The 15921-nt window shown below is 38.9% G+C and overlaps 2 protein-coding genes across 2 annotated transcripts; one reads left to right on the top strand and one right to left on the bottom strand.

Moving 5' to 3' along the window:
* Nucleotides 1-1736: 1736 nt before the first annotated feature.
* LOC104588445 (uncharacterized) lies at nucleotides 1737-10633 on the top strand. Its single transcript, XM_088890291.1, has 7 exons — nucleotides 1737-1881; nucleotides 2110-2171; nucleotides 3430-3586; nucleotides 3992-4066; nucleotides 5387-9623; nucleotides 9731-9824; nucleotides 9983-10633. Exons 3-5 carry the CDS (start codon nucleotides 3464-3466, stop codon nucleotides 5696-5698), a joined length of 510 nt encoding a protein of 169 aa, XP_088746417.1. The 5' UTR covers nucleotides 1737-1881; nucleotides 2110-2171; nucleotides 3430-3463; the 3' UTR covers nucleotides 5699-9623; nucleotides 9731-9824; nucleotides 9983-10633.
* A 615-nt stretch (nucleotides 10634-11248) lies between these two features.
* Nucleotides 11249-14618, bottom strand: LOC104588444 (transcription factor GTE7-like). Its single transcript, XM_010246380.3, has 3 exons — nucleotides 12251-14618; nucleotides 11942-12167; nucleotides 11249-11857 (listed from the first exon to the last, which is right to left on the bottom strand). Exons 1-3 carry the CDS (start codon nucleotides 13832-13834, stop codon nucleotides 11757-11759), a joined length of 1911 nt encoding a protein of 636 aa, XP_010244682.1. The 5' UTR covers nucleotides 13835-14618; the 3' UTR covers nucleotides 11249-11756.
* Nucleotides 14619-15921: the final 1303 nt, after the last annotated feature.

Genomic DNA, 15921 nt, shown 5'->3' with positions numbered 1-15921 from the left:
TTTTATCAATTAATTTAAATAAAGGGGTATATTTTGTCCTCAAAAAATTCCATAAATATTCTAGAGGTTATTCGTGCTTTTTAAAATAGTATAGATTTTAATCGATGTAAAACCAAATCTTTACATTTAAAAATATTGAAATGTTAAAACATTAGCAATTTCCATTAACATTCTAATGTTGAGTTAACAAAAGAGGGGTAGAAAAAATAGTATAAGTTCAAGGAGGGCAATGCAATAAATATATGAGGTGCTTGGCATGATGTCGTTTTCTGAGAAAATGGCACCACATAAGCACCACATAAAAAAAAACAATGCTTGAAAAAATGGCCTCTTGTTTGGTACCGTTTTATTGCTTTAGACCACCACGCCTTGGAAATCAGAAAAGTGTGGTCTAAGGAAATGTCAAATTCAATTGTTGCCAAAAGGTACAATGATGTGACATTATCTTAGATATTGAATAGTATAAACCAATGCTACAAGTGGTTCTACAGCACACTCATACCAAACAAAACCAACATTATATTCTCATAAAACAACCTATGTGGTAGCTAAGCACATTTAGATGCCAAACACCTATATAAAGTATGTGTTTGGAACCATGAACATTTATTGACTAAATGTTTTGTACTTTATTTGTTTGAAAAACCAAAAAAAACAATGATAAACCCGTTGGACGCCATTACATGCCAAATTAACAACACAGTGAATAAATATCTATCTTCGCAGAAATGCTAAAATGAAGCTTCCTATGATAAAAGGGAAAAGCATCCGATGTAGAATTCTGAATTCCAGCCCCCCTAGTAGCCCTCTCCCCCTATAAACCACATACTGCCCATGAATTTAACATCAATTCACCGTTAGGATGCATTCCCCACTTTAGAACTATAAAATTCTGATCTAACATGATTGGTCATTCTCCCGTAATAAAACGGCACGTAAACGGTAAACAAAGTCTACCCTTGCGTAGGGAAAACGACGAAGTGGCACGTATGTGACATCGTTTATTCAAATAAATGCCCACCGTAAAAAAGTACGGTAGGTTTGCGCAATTTACCAAACTCTACCCAGCTGACACAGGCTTTTTCGTACGAAGGTGGCTGAGTTTGCCTGCGTCTACGCCATCCGACGTGCTTTCGCAGTTATATGTCTGCGTCTGTCTCAGTCCGTGCATGTTTATGCTTTTATCTCCCATTGCCACAGAAGTCACGAGGCATGTCGTTGGCTTGCAGTTGCAGCACCTTTGATTCTGGGTCCGGCTCAAAGTAATAATAAATGCCATGGTCCTCCATGTCCATGATACATACCGCCATCGCCATGCTTCTTTTTCCTTTCTCATCGATGCAAGTCTGAGACTCCAAGGAGCGAAGACCATCGTTTTCTCCCGGCTTGCACTGATGAGTTATGGAAAGGAAAAGCGATGGCCACTGAAGTTTCATTTTTTTATTTTTTATTTTTTATTTTTTTGATGAGGCCATGAGACTTGGATTGTAGTTACAGGAACATAATAAAATCGTGGTTATATCTTCTGCCTCTTACAATGAAAAATAGAGTTTTCGCTATAAAAGGAATGGAAATAATAACTGAAATATTTGTATTTTCGGTGTGGAAAACTTACACAATTTTGTGGATGGATATGGTTTTTTAATGTGAATAAAAAAAAAAATACTTAAAGGGAGTAATAGGAATTCTGGAATTAGGGGGCCCATTTAGTTTGATGTGTGATGTACGAAGTAGAGTTGTAGGGCGAATCAACATTCCGTTCCGTGCAAGGGTCTGGCTGTGGCTGCCTGGCTAGTCCTATCTCCCTCTCACCTTCTTCAACTTGCGTCAATCCAATCAACTGCTGCTGTCATTCAGTTAAGTGTTGGAAATTACGTTGAGGTGTGTTATTGTGTGATCTGGGTCTTAAATTGGTTGAACCAATGAACCCTAAAAAGATTCAACAGCCCTTCTCTGAAAATAGTCAAAAACAATGTTTCTCAGTCGTTGTTTTAAGTGTGATCATGCTTTCTGATGCTAAAATAAATAAATAAAACATCAACTTAAAAACAAAAACTTTTTTGACCACAAGGGAAGAAGTGATTAATAATCTTCATCGTTTTAGTGCAGGTTCTGAGTCCGATTTTCATTGAGGATTTGTTATTTGAGTGGTTTTCTGAACACATACTCAGGTATGATCCGTGTTTTTTCTTCTTGTTTAGAACATTTTTCTCTTTTCTTTTTCTTGGTCTTCCTTCTGTTGGAGCATTAATAGGTTCATTTAGATCGATTGTCCTCTTGAACTCTGTTGCCCTCCGCATCTCAACTCTGAAGAACTCCGCGTTTTTTTGTTCTTCTTCTACGAATTGAAGCAGAACGCCCCCACCCCAGCACCACCTCCCCCGACCAACAAAAAAGATGGAAGTTTTGCTCAGGGAGATTATTTTCTTCTCTTTCTTTTTCTTGGTCTTCCTTCTTTATGAGTACTAATGGATTCATTTGGGTCGATAGATCTCTTGATCTCTATCCTCCTCCTCTCAACTCTGAAGAACACCTTATATTTTTTTTTCTTCTCCCACGAATCGAAGCAGAACGACCCAAGCACACCTCCACCTACCAGAAAAAGATAAGAAAAAAGAAGGAATAAAGAAAAGATAAAGTTTTGCTCATTTATGCTTACAAGGGACCACAGAATACGTTATGGTAAAATTTCCCATTTAATTATTTGAGGCTTATTTGGCTTGTAATTTATTCATAATCAAATATTATCCTGAAGATGGACTCCCACTTGTCAGAATATTCTAGAAAAATTCATGGTTGTCATTTGCCAATTCCTTTTTTAATGATTTATTGGATGTAATTTCTTTTATTTCCTTTGAATCTCAAAAAGTTGGGACCGAATTCTTAATTCTTTTTTCCTCAATTGTTATGCAGCCATCCAGTTGGTGATCTCGAACTATAGTTATGTTTCCCAAACTTTGTGATGAGGAGGTTCCTTGGATCTGTTGTCACGAGTCTAAATTATGTTCAAGAAGACAATGTTTGGAAAAAGGAAATGAAAACCAACATCCATACATATTTATGAAAACAGTATTGATTTCTATTGCCTGAAGTTATCAAATTGTTCCATATTTTGAAAGATAGTTTGTAGGAAGCAAGAAACATTGATATTGAAGGGAAAATTTTCCAGTATTGCACAACTTAGATTAGGCCTTCTGCAGTCTGGTTTCAGCCAACCAGATGTTTTTTCTTAACTTTTGGGGTGGGAGTTTTTCAGTCCATACTATTTGTGATTTTTCCCGTTTAGCTAACCAAATGCTTACTTGTAGAGTTGTAAGAGAGTGTGATGGCACCTCCTTTTTATTTTCATTTATTTTCTTTTCTTTTTTTTTTTTTTGTTTTGGTGCTGGGTGGGTGACCCTTAGATTGATTTGGATATGGTTTCTCCAGTTTTCATTGTCTTGTTTATCCACCAGAGAACAATATGAAGCATGAACAGATCGGACAGGATCATATCACAAGCAACAATAGTAGAGCATCAGAAAGTGCTGGAGGTGATGACCAATTCATTCACTTCAGATTTGGGAGTTACTATTTTCAATTACAGGTGCATACTACTTCCCTAAAGATTAGTGTATACATCAATTCTGTTTTTGGGTGGCAGGCTCCTAACTAGTTAGTTGCTTAACACTGTCTTCTTCTTTTTTAAACTCTCTAACTACCATTAAAATTTATTGCACTAGTGTACTTCCTCAGATATTGGCTATACCTGGAACTCATCCTATGCTACTTAGCTTTTTTTTTCCTCACACTGGCACTTCTAGTCTTCTACTTAATTGCTTTCTTCCTATTTCTCTTATATTTTCTTTCATAAGGAGATTGATAAAAATGTCTTTTTTTAAGTGAAAAACGCAATAGTTTGATAGAATGGATGCACCATTCTTCATAGGGGAAAACTTAATATTATATTATCCAATGCTGCATACTTCTGAAATATTTCATTTTCACACAGAAGATGAGGCTTTGGCTTCCATGGACAAGTTGCATCCTTTTCCTTGTGCAGAATTTGGTTGAGTTAACTTCTGGGGTTAGTATGCCAATCATATTACCAAGATTGAGTGTCATATGTAAACTCCAAAATTTTAATCATTATTGCATCCTCAATCAATTGTAAGATTCCATTACTATCCTATTGTCTACTTGGTTTCCAGATTACAAGACACTACAATTGGTTCTGATAGTTCATGCAAATATGCGTTGCAGCCCTTGTGGAATTTTTGTTTATGCCTCTTGCCTTAGGTCTTTACGTTTTGGATTTAATTCCAACTAGTACACTTCATAAAAATCTGTCATTGGTATAGGGCCCTGCATCTGTTTTGATCATACCATGTTCAAAACGTCCCTTTGAAGGTGATCAAGAGTAAGATAGGATGTTACTTGGAATTGCTCCATACAAAAACCCTTTTATGTGGTAAGCATTTATTGGGGATATGGGTCCTTCTCCACATGGAGAAAATATAAAGCGTTTGTTGAGTGTTGATGTTCCCTTCTTATGAAATATAGTTTCACATCTAGATTATTTTTGGTAACAAAGCAAAAGCAATAAAGGCAAAGTACATGACTAGGGTGCAGATTTAGATTTATTACGAGGTTACTGGTAATTTATGTTCTCCTTGGTGCTTGAATTACCTTATTGCAAGTGTATCATGCAAAGGGTGCATATTCATTCAAGGGTCTCCAATTTTAAATCAAACATTGGACAACAAGATTATGACATTTATTTATTGTAATTGATATCGATATAATTTGTCTCAGAGAGATGACAGACAGCAAACATGTATAGAAAAACATGTTTTACAAGACTTGAACCTGAATCACTTGAATGGAGATCAGAAAAATGACCTTTAAACCACAACCAATACACATGTTACGGTATGTAATATTATATATATATATATATATATGTATATATAGATAGATATATGATATCATGGGTCACTGGGTCAACTCAGTGGTTGAACTGCTTAACCTGTGACCTGGTGGCCTTTCTGGTTTTATGAACAGTCCAACTCTTACAATATTGCTATCACTTATAGAGAACAACATTTCTGTCAATTGTAAAAACCCATTTTGAGCTTTTTATTGGACACTGAAACCCAAAAAAAAGGCCTGAGAATGAGGAAAAAAACTTGGTGCAGATGCTATTTCAAGTTGTTTGTTTAATGGCTTCAATAGACAGGCACAGATTGCTTTCTTCCAGAAGAAAATGTTGTTATGGTACAAACTAAAAATGATGTCTGTTGCATTATATTATGTTCTCAAATAGCTTAATTCTTTGGAAGTTATCGTATGGATGCGTAAATGTTTATTGTCATGATAGTTACTTCCATAAACTGTATTTATTAAGGATGCAAAGGATGGGATCTATTCACATGGTGGAAACAAATCAGAAAGGAGATATTACAGGGGAACTGAACCATCTTTTTACATGCCATGGGGCAATAGTGATGGGATCAAGGTTGAACTTCCCATGATTACATTTTTTATTTCCTCGGGCAGTTTGTTATCAGTTCCTTTAAGCCACTCAGAAATTGGACTTGTGACTGGGAACATGATGGTTCCAGGGACTATTCTGTTGTCAGCACTTCACATTTATTCTATTGTCAAGCAGGTTGCTTCAGAGATCCCTAAATATGGGCTTCTTATGAGGTGTCACTAGGGATCCCTAAATGTTGGCTTCAGAGATATTGTAAGTGATGCTAGCAAGGATTGTTTTCTTTTGAGCTCTTACATTTATCTCCATTGTTAGGTGCGTGGCTTCAGGGTTCCTACTTGGGGATTTCTTATGTGGGATTCTAAAGAGTTATTTTATCTTGCCTTCCCTTCCTTTTTTTCCTATTATAACTTATCTTAAAATGTGCTATGTTTGTGATTCTAACTCATCATCATCATCATCCATGCCTTATCCCAACTATATGGGGCTGGCTACATGAATCCTGTTTCGCCAATCATTCTATTTAAAGCTAGTTTGTAATTCTAACTCATATCTGGGAAAAATGTTGATAACCGTTTGTAAGAATTATTTTTCTTTCTTCAAAAATGGATCAGTTTGAAGACAGTTAAAATGATTTCTGGGAAAGGAAAGTTTGGTGCTTGGTTTTTAGGAGGGAGTGGTGGAATTTTGTGGTTCATTCTCATGCCCTTCCCTGTCAGTTGAAGAAACATTTATTTTGATTAAGAGGAATGCACACATCTACAATTGGTACTACAATAGGCATATTCTATGTTCCCTCCTTTCAGTTGGCTTTGGTCAGCACTATAAGAATACATCAACTTTGGAGAGAGTCTCATTCCCATCAGGGAATCATCTATTTGATTTTAGAGAAAAATAGCAGCAAGCTCACTCTTTAAATCCAAAAATCAAGTTAGTAGACTTTGAAAGATGTTGCAGACATATCATGGATAATGGCAAAACAAAGGCCCAACGGTGACTCGTACATTGTTGAAATTCCATGTTGGTTCCTCTACACACACCTGCAAAGTTCGGACTTCTAAGGTGATAGAGATTAATAGCACCAGACTTAGGCTATAAGAGACATAGGATACAGATATCTTCCAAAATCTGGTAAAATTAGACTAGAAAATTCAAGTGAATCACAGAATTGTAGACCAGATGCTTTGTATATGGAACAGAGGTCACTGATCTTGCTAACCTCATAGTAAATGTCCTGCTAAGATAAGTCTTTGCATTTGATAATATTCTTTACAGTGATAAACAACTAGATTTTCAATTGTAAGAAATGATGTAATTAAAGTATTTAAGGTAACCCATAACCCTCACTGTCAGGAAAACTTTGGCTGTTAGGAACATTCTTGCGCATGACACGTTACCATGAATGTGAGGTAAAAGAGTAATTGTCCTCAATGTTCTTTTGACCAAAAAGACAAGCAAGGGACTGAATGGGTTGACGTGTCATGCCCAAGAACATTCACAACAGCCCAGGCTGTTGGCCCCCAACAGCCAAAGTTTTCAGCTCATTGTCCAATGCAACTTATAGTTATCTACAAAATAAGAAAGGGGAAAATTCTTTCCTTATTTGAAGGTCCAAATTTTTGCAATGAAATCTATCTATCCAATAACACATAATTCTAGACTGATATCTTTTTCTTGTGTCATTTAAAGGTCCAGATCATTCGGATCTATACACCATCATGTGTTTCAGTGTCCAACACCAATATGAAGTGTTCAAAACAGATTTTGCGAAACTAAAAACTAAGTCAAGTCCATATTATTTATTTTTTTTAATTATTATACATCCTTGGAAAATGCCTTTTGCTCACATACCAATAAATATACTTGAATGAACTGATGCACACACACAAAAAAAAAACTATGAATGGTATACAAGTAGTTCTAGGAACCCTTTGCTTATCTGAATCTTACTTTTGCTGATATGGTGAAGTATATGTGCATTAAATGGAACTTACCTATCATATAGATTTGAAGAGACATCTCTAAATCCGAAAGGTCTTTTGTTGAACAGAGGGCTTCCAGAGTGGTCATTGTGTAACAACTGGGTAGAAAAGTCTTTCCATGTTGGATTAATTTCCTAGTTTATAGGCATTTGTATGTGTTTGCCAGCAGCTTTTGGGAGAGAACTTTTGGTAGTTTTCTTCTTTGTAACTTTGACGTAGTGGATCTGTAAATGATTTTTTTGCTTGATTTCTCATGTAAAGTTGGGACTACTCATACTTCATAGCTTCATCTTTCCTTTAAATTATTTAACACTTACTTTTATCTGTATAATGTCATAGTACTTATTCAAATAAGTACATATTAGTGTTTGGGAGGTCTTTTCTCAAATCACTTCTACTTATTTTAAATACTCATTTGTGTTGCAGTGTTTGGTGAGCCACTTATCTCTTAAGTACTTGTATTTTTGCAGAAATGACAATTATAGCCTAACTTAACAGTCATATATTGGATAAATACAAAGACAAATAAAAAATATAAATAAATACTTTTCCCATAACTGAACCTGTTTCCATGTTCACCACTGCAGTGGTGTGAGGAAGAGAGGAGGAAAGAAAGAAAAAAAGAGGAGAGAGAGAGAGAGAGGAGGGGGAAGAAGAAAGAGATAAATAAATAAAAGGAGAGAGAGACAGTGGTGGTTCTGGAAAGACTCAGTTATGACGGTAGAAGGAACAAGAGGAGAGAGAGAGAGAGAGAGAGAGAAGTGAACAGTAATCTTCTTTTAAAGATAGGGACAGTCCCTGGAGAATGAACAAAACATTGGGGACAGTCTTGTTCCAGAAAAAGAAATAAGTACTCATTGAATAAGCACTTAAAGCCACACAATTCTGGCTTATTTTTGAAATGCTTGTTTTCAAAATAAGCACTTATTCTGGGTTTTTTTTCCAAACATGAATAAGTGCTTATTTTTCACTTATTGTGTGGTCCCACCATTTAAAATAAATACTTATTCGAATAAGCACTTATTTTAAGTGCTCCCAAAAAGGGGCTCAGATAGATTACATTTAGCTTCCTAACAATGTTCTTGTATCATATATCAATGTTCTCATATATTAAGTGTATCCATCTTTTGTAGTTGACTGTGACTGGTCATGTTGGCACTAAGGATGACTTTGAATTTTGGGGAATTTTTCATTAGATGTTAGCTGTATTACTAACATAAATAATTTGAATATTAATAATTTGGACCTGTTCTGTTTCCATTATTTTGTCAACAGTATTGAGTATTTTATCACTTGCCTCTAAATTGGACCTGACCCATTTTCTGTCTTATGTTTTACCAACTTATTTTTGGCACCTGTTATGTTCAATTCCTCCCTACTATCTCTTGATGCAAACATTTTCCATTATCAAATCTTAACTTGGGTTGACCTCACAAACTTCTAGATTGCATCCCTTATCTAACTTCTTTCTCGAAATTCTTGTTCTCCATACAACCTCTCTTATTTTTCATTATCTTCCCACATGATCATTAGGATCCTTTAAATTGATGCTTCTATATTTACCCAAAATTGTGCTTTTTGTTGCTTTCCTCTCATTTTACCTGAAGCTTTGTGCTCTGGAACATCAGATATTACCCAACTTCAGCCTATATCTTTTTCTCTCAATATCAATAGTCTTATGACTTTTATCCTTCAATTGTATGTCCGCACCCCTCTGTTTCATTTAAATGGTTTTTCCTTTAATTTATACCAACTGTCCTTAATACTCTTATTTCCACTTCATATCTGCAAAACATGCTATGTACTACTCATTTTGCTCTGAGCCACCAATTCCTTTCTCTTGTTAAAATTTCTATACATTAGTGATGAGGAGAATATCATATAATAAACATTCCCCTCATCTACCTCTCTAAATGGAAATCTAATTTTTTGTCAATTGCTTTTCCTGCAACACTGTACTATTGCAGCGCATTTTTCCTAGGGATTTTTTACTGCAGTCCCATGAATATTTGGCATTGGCTAAACAGAGAAGCCTAGCATGTCTAAGAAACAGAGCCTGAACATTTTGAAGGATTGGTCAACAGTGTCTTGGTAGCTCAAACAGAAAGTAACCCTGGTGCTTCACACAGACCTGGAACTGCTATCTGTGCATATTTTCTTGGGAAATGGTGTGTATGTACAAGCTCATTTTGCCCTTTGAAATGCAAATTGATATTCAATTAAATGCATATCATGTTGACTTAAAAGTTAAAATTCTCCTCTATCTTGGTTGCAGCCCTACTAGAATTGGTGTTTCCCTGGGCTCTGGCCATGCAAACAAAGCAGCTTCAGTGTATTTTAGGCCAATGATGCTATCTATGAGATGACAGGTTCATAGTCCTATTTTTATTTCCCTACCATTAAAATTCCTGTTTGTTTCTTCAGTCAGTCTTGAAAGTAAACTTTCCTTGAAAACCCTTTCTTTTATTCAAGGCTGTTTCCTCAATCTTCGCAGTCAAGTTTCCTCAGCCATATTCTGTTCTTTCAGGATGGGTATTGGGTAGCAAATTACACTGAGACAAGTGATTCTTATCCTTTGCCAAGGCCCAAGCAGGTATTAGTGTTTTTGGCAGGACAAAAAAAAATGCTTCAAGGTTCACATTTCTACTGGTTATTGGCATTTTGTTTTATCATTAAATTTCTGCCCACTTTGCCAAGCAGGTATTAGTTTCTTTCTTTTGCTATATCTATCATCAGGGCACCAAAAAAAGGAGAGGGGGGGGGGGAGGGGGGCGTTAGTATAATGTTCTTGAACAAATCTGCACATGTCAGGTTTCCCAAATCAAAGACTGATCACCAATCACCATACTAGTAACGAGTAGGACTTGCAACCCATGAGTGTGATATGTACCCCCCCCCCCCCCCCCCCGCCACCACCCCGCCTGCAAAACAAGCATCTCTGATTCCGATTTGACTTGACTGGTTCCCAATTCCTTGAAACAAAGACTGTTGGGAAGCAAAAAGCACCAAAGGTGGAAAACGCCATAGCTGCACCACAAACAGACAAGGTGGAAGTTTCCTCGTCCATTTAGTTCTGTTGAAACCTAAATTCGGATAACCCCTATAGGGTTGAGCTTTTTATTTATATATTAAGTTATCCAGTAAGATGGTTAACATATAAAGCAGATGGTTATGGGAATTCATTATTGCCTCTTTAAACACTACCAGATCATAATTGATGTTTCACCATAAAGGAAATGATTCCTCAACTGTATACCCTCCGTGGCCGCACCCTGCTGGCTCTTCTGTAATTGGTTGTTGATAGATGATGATTTTCTTCTCTTCATACCGACAAGTGATAGCTTTAGAAATATAGGATCCTAGTTCCTAGAAATTATCAAGCAAAAACTAGTGAAAGAGAATAACTTGCCCAGGGTAGAAACCTGCAGAAATTGCAATGGGTGCTGCTGCAACAATGGTTGAAACCCCGCATGAGCGAGCAAGCACCTTGTAATTCGATTAAAGCACATTGTTGCAATGGGTGTTGCAACAATAATTAATTGGACCCTGGAGATGGCCAAAGAAAAGCGGTAGTTGTAGCCGTAGAAAGTTGGTTCAAAGCGTTTCTGGCTGTTTTAAGTATTATTCCTTAATCCTTAAAAAGAAAGGCAACGCCACATGTTTTCCCTTCTGAGGGTGGGGGGAAAGAAGCCTTGTTCTTTTTATCATTGCTCTGTCAAGTACCGTCGCCAACTTGCCAAGCAGTGGGTGTTTGCCCATGGATTAATGGATCAAAGCTCAAGGAAGAAAAGAATTGAATTGTCAAAAGATCCCTCTCTCTGATGAGAAAATCATATGGTGATATTGTATGGTACAAAATTAAGTATCTCAATTCTATCTCCTCTCTTTGATTTTGTGGGTCCACTAACCTAAATACCTACACAAACTCAATCTCGACAGTCAACAGATCTATCTCTTAAATCTTCTTTTATCTCAGTTGTTTTTGATCCCCGTCTTTTTTTTACATATATTACAAAATAAGGAGCGCCAGAGCCAACTCTGCACCGCTCCCCCCCCCCCTTCCCTTTTCCCACTGCAACCACCAAAAGGAAAAAAATCGGAAAAACCAATACAACCCACAAAGAAGAACCTGAGCTTCACCATCTTGTATAAACTCGCACAACACAACGGCAGAAATTGCAACGCAGCTTATGTGAAGGAGAGAAGCTGTACTCTCCATTCCATCTTCATTTCCCCCAATTCAACGCCTGGCCGTCTCCCAGTTTGGATTGGATCATTCCACATCCGCCCACCATTCCTACTTAACTTCCTTGGGTCCTGGGCGAAACTCTTGACTCAACAAAAGGGGACTGTGCCTCATCAGTATCAGAATCGCTTCCAGACGAGCTTCCTGAATCCGAATCTGCAACAACTACAAAATAAGCTCTCCCTAACGACACCCAAAAGACAGGTAAACAATGGAGAGATAAGGTAATGGTTTTCATACCGCTGGATGAGGACGAGTCACTGCTTGAACTGCTAGAGCTGCTCGATCTGCTCGCACAGCCAGCATCCTTCTCAATCTCCACAGGGGGGAAGTTGTTTGTTGGGATATCCTCCCCAATATCAACATCCTCCTCCACTGTTTCCCCTTTCTTAACCTTCTTTGCAGAAGCTGACATTGGAGCTGCTGCTGCTGCTGCTGCTGCCTCAGTTTTCTCATCGACCAAAGCCTGCTTCAAGTAAAAACAATGTCACTAACCAAGAAGGTGGGGAAATATCAAACAATCAAGCCCTAGATTAACAATGCCATTACCTGGCTGTCTTGGGCCACGGAAAGCGGGTTGGTAGCAATTGATTGCCTCTTAATCTTGCTCATCACCTTCTTGAAATTGAATACAAAACGATCAAGCTCCCAAAGCGTCTCAGTGTCCAGAACTTCAATATCAAGCTCGATCTCATCCCCCTGCTGCGCCAATTTAGCGTTTCTTTTCTTTATGATCTGCAACACCTGTACCATCTTCTCGTCTGGGAGGCTTTCGAGGTTCTTTCCCAGCTTTTCTTTCTCCTCAAAGCTCATTTCCCGTTTGTTTGGATCCTTTGCCTTCGGCTTTGGCTGCTTTACCATGGCAGACCTTGCTGCCATCAATGGTTTCATAGCAGCCGATGGGGGCGTTTGAGCTGGTCTCTGTGCCGCTTGAGGGTTTGGTGGGGGATTTGATACTGGAGCCTGTCTTGCGGTTGAAACCGGAGCGTGTTCAAGTTTTCTTGACCTCTCCGGTGTTGGAACTCGAGTCCAAGAGTTTCGTCGCATCTCCATCGCAGAGGCAGCAATTGTAGTCGCGGCGTGGGTGGAGACAGCAATCATGCGTTGCTGCTCATTCTCGAACTTCTTGTAAGAAGGCTTAAACATCTCCTCGAAGCGAGCCAGCAGCTGCTCCGCTATGTTATAAACATCATGACCCTTAGGATTATATACAAGGGCATTGTTGAAGGTTAATCGAACATCAGAGGCAAAATCAAGAGGCGATGCATAGAGATTTTTGCCAAGCTTCGTCTTAACGGTTCCAAGGTCCATTGGGTGCTTGATTATCTGGTTGTAGTCGTGAAGCCCCATGCCATCAACATCAACAGGGACATTAAAGATCCATCCGTGCTTGTGCTTCATCAATTTGGACAAGATCTGCCCGCAGCGCTTCATTGCACCGGAAATTAGCTTGCCCGTTGAGGCGGGTTCTAATGCTGCCCTCTTTGGGTCTCTGCCAGAGGCCGGAGGAAGAGGACGTTTGCTCCCTGAACCTTTCTTGCCATCAGGAGGCATTCTCTCCTTTCCCGTGACAAAATCAGAGGGCCCATAGCACTGGTTCGCATTCGGAGTCCGTTTCTCTTTTGCTCCATCGGCACCTGATGAATCTAAGGACTGGTTTAGATGTAAAGGCGGCCTTGTCGCAGAGGTGACTTCCTTACCTCCATAGCCGCCAGAAGCGCTGTAACCGGATCTAGATTGGATTTCTCTCAGTTCGATCCGGCTGCTCAAGCTCCGGACTTGTTCTAGCTCCGAGATCAGGCGTTTCTTGAGCTCCTTTAGCTCTCTTCTCGAATAAGCTGCGATATTGAAGGTAACGTATCCACCAAGTGACGATTCTCTTCGATTGTTGTGGTTGATCGATTTCCCTTTCAGTGAAGACGAATCGTTTGACAGTGCCGGAGAAACGCCCGCTGATTCATCAGCCTGCCGGCCATGAATTTGTTTTGGAGGGTCATAGATCGACTTGTTAGGGTTGGAGTTAGGGTTAGGGTTGGCCTTAAGGAGAGGGTTAGAACTAGGGTTTTTCCTCATATAAACCTTCCGTTCTCCCCAATACGGCTCATTCCGACTGGCCAAGAGAGCGGACGCCATGCATGCACGAGATTAAATCAGATTGGTCGGACTCCGGCGAACATCCGGCAAGAAAGTTCGACTGTAGATGGCTGAGAAACCATGAGGTACTGCGTCAGCACGGGGAAAAAGGGCAAGGAATACCAAAAGATTTTCCGGCAAGTGAGCAGTTATTGCCGGATGACAGCCGGAGAAGGAAGGAAATTAAAAGAAAATAAAAAATAAGGAGAAAGGGCAGCGTGAAGACGAGGGTTTCGAAGACCCTCAATGGAGCGAGGAACGAAAGGGCGGCAACTCCACCTCTTAAAGGCAATTAGATCTGCCCGTCTTGACCTTAGTTTGGTTACCGTCCGTCGATGTATTTCTAGCCATTCATCGAACGGTTTCAGTCTCTTACCTTCTGCCCGAGCTTCTGACCGTCCCATCTGTCACGGATGGCTGGGATTTGAGGTGTGGACACGTGTCATGTTACAAGCCGTCAAAGTTTGCCGAGCGGGAATTGAATTTGGCGTGAATTTGGGACGAATGACTACTGCATTTTGCATTTGGTTTCTGGAAGGTGGGGTCCCCATCCGTGCTCACGTGGAAAAGTTCCAGCTGGCAGGTCCCGGCAAAATATCTTTTGTTGCGGTTGCGGAATCTTCTCCCGCCAAAATCCGTCTATGCCAAGTCAGCGCCGGAAATGGTATGGTATTATCTATACCACGTGGAAGCATCATGTCACACGGGTGCTTTTTTTGATGCCTACGTTTAATGCTGTGGGTCCGGGCTCCCGTTTTGGTTTCACTTTTATCAGTTTTATGCATCTCTCTTCAACCCAAACCAAAAAGAGGCCGTCTGGATCTGGGCCGCTGGAGTTACAGAGCCGTGATCGGTTCTCTCTGACCTATCAAATCGAACCGGTTATGTCGGTTCTGGTTCTGTCATTTTGTCCATAATTGAATTGGTTTGGGTTATTAGATCTGAACTGATTGTTTTGTTAATAATATATGAAGGCTGTTTAGTTTTTTATAATTTTATTTTATGTCTAAAAGAGTAAATTTAATAGATAATATGTAAGATTATTTTGATTAAAAATACTTATTAAACATAAATAATTTATAGTTTTACTGTAATTTTTTCTAAGGTTATATTATTAAAAATCAAAATTTCAATTATTATTTACATGGAAATATCTATGATAACAAAATTATGTTAGTATAATCGGGTCAGACCGGTTATCCCAATTTTTTATAAGGGCGGTTTTGGGTCTAAGCCTGACTCGAACCGGATCCGACCTATTGATAGGCTATTCCGAATCAGACCGGAGTCGATGATGTGACAAATATAACGTCGTGGTTAGAGCCCTAGAGGTAGAAGTGGCAGACATCGTGGACGTAGATTGGAAAGAAAAACCGGATTTTTGAGACATTCTGCGTATGGATTCTTTGTTTTCTCGTTAGAAGGCGGTGAGATGAGATGAAGGTCTGGTAAGGAATTATAAATTGACGTGGTATAAAAGTAGAAAAAAATCAGATAAGCGGACGAGTCTGGACCGTGGGCTAGACTTTTACGTGGGCCCATAAACATCTGCGAGCAAAAAGAGAGATCGGCTTCAGTCAGTGCAGAGTTTAAATCAACCCCCCACCAGATTGCCCTTCACAATGTCCCACATCACATCTCAGCCATGTATTATAAATATCTCTTAAAGATGATATCATCATTTTTTATAATATTATTGAGAGATGTTCACAATATATTGGAGGAATGTGCTGTGAAACGTTATGGGGGCAATCTTGTGGGGTGCTGATTTGATCTCGTCAGTGCAAGGCCCATTTTCGAACAACCTTTACAGCCTTCCACTGACTGAAGCCTATCTCGACTGAATCCGGTTTCGCGAAGAGACTAAAGAGAAATAGAGAACTCCCCGCGGCCCCGGCTTAAGAGGGTCAATTTATCTGGACGCAGCGGAATGAGTAGGATCCTTCATCTCTATACATGTCGTATTTGTACAGGAGAGATTGTATGGCTTCTCAAAGTAAACAAACTTTGGGGAAATACGAGTGAAAGAATGTTAAGAGTTAAACTCACTTTACAAATTTTTATTTTAATTACTTACAATAATTTAA

This window comes from Nelumbo nucifera, chromosome 1, assembly GCF_055504915.1.
Source record: "Nelumbo nucifera cultivar China Antique chromosome 1, China Antique-T2T, whole genome shotgun sequence".
NCBI classification, from domain to species: domain Eukaryota; kingdom Viridiplantae; phylum Streptophyta; class Magnoliopsida; order Proteales; family Nelumbonaceae; genus Nelumbo; species Nelumbo nucifera.
Note: the sequence above shows the minus strand (reverse complement) of the source record. Positions and strands in the feature narration are given on the sequence as shown.

Coding starts and splice junctions, on each gene's coding strand:
- LOC104588444 (XM_010246380.3), bottom strand. CDS start 13,834: ATGGCGTCCGCTCTCTTGGCCAGTCGGAATGAGCCGTATTGGGGAGAA. Junction 12,168..12,250: donor CCGTGGCCCAAGACAGCCAG/GTAATGGCATTG, acceptor TACTTGAAGCAG/GCTTTGGTCGATGAGAAAAC. Junction 11,858..11,941: donor TGACTCGTCCTCATCCAGCG/GTATGAAAACCA, acceptor TAGTTGTTGCAG/ATTCGGATTCAGGAAGCTCG.
- LOC104588445 (XM_088890291.1), top strand. CDS start 3,464: ATGAAGCATGAACAGATCGGACAGGATCATATCACAAGCAACAATAGT. Junction 3,587..3,991: donor GTTACTATTTTCAATTACAG/GTGCATACTACT, acceptor ATTTTCACACAG/AAGATGAGGCTTTGGCTTCC. Junction 4,067..5,386: donor TGGTTGAGTTAACTTCTGGG/GTTAGTATGCCA, acceptor GTATTTATTAAG/GATGCAAAGGATGGGATCTA.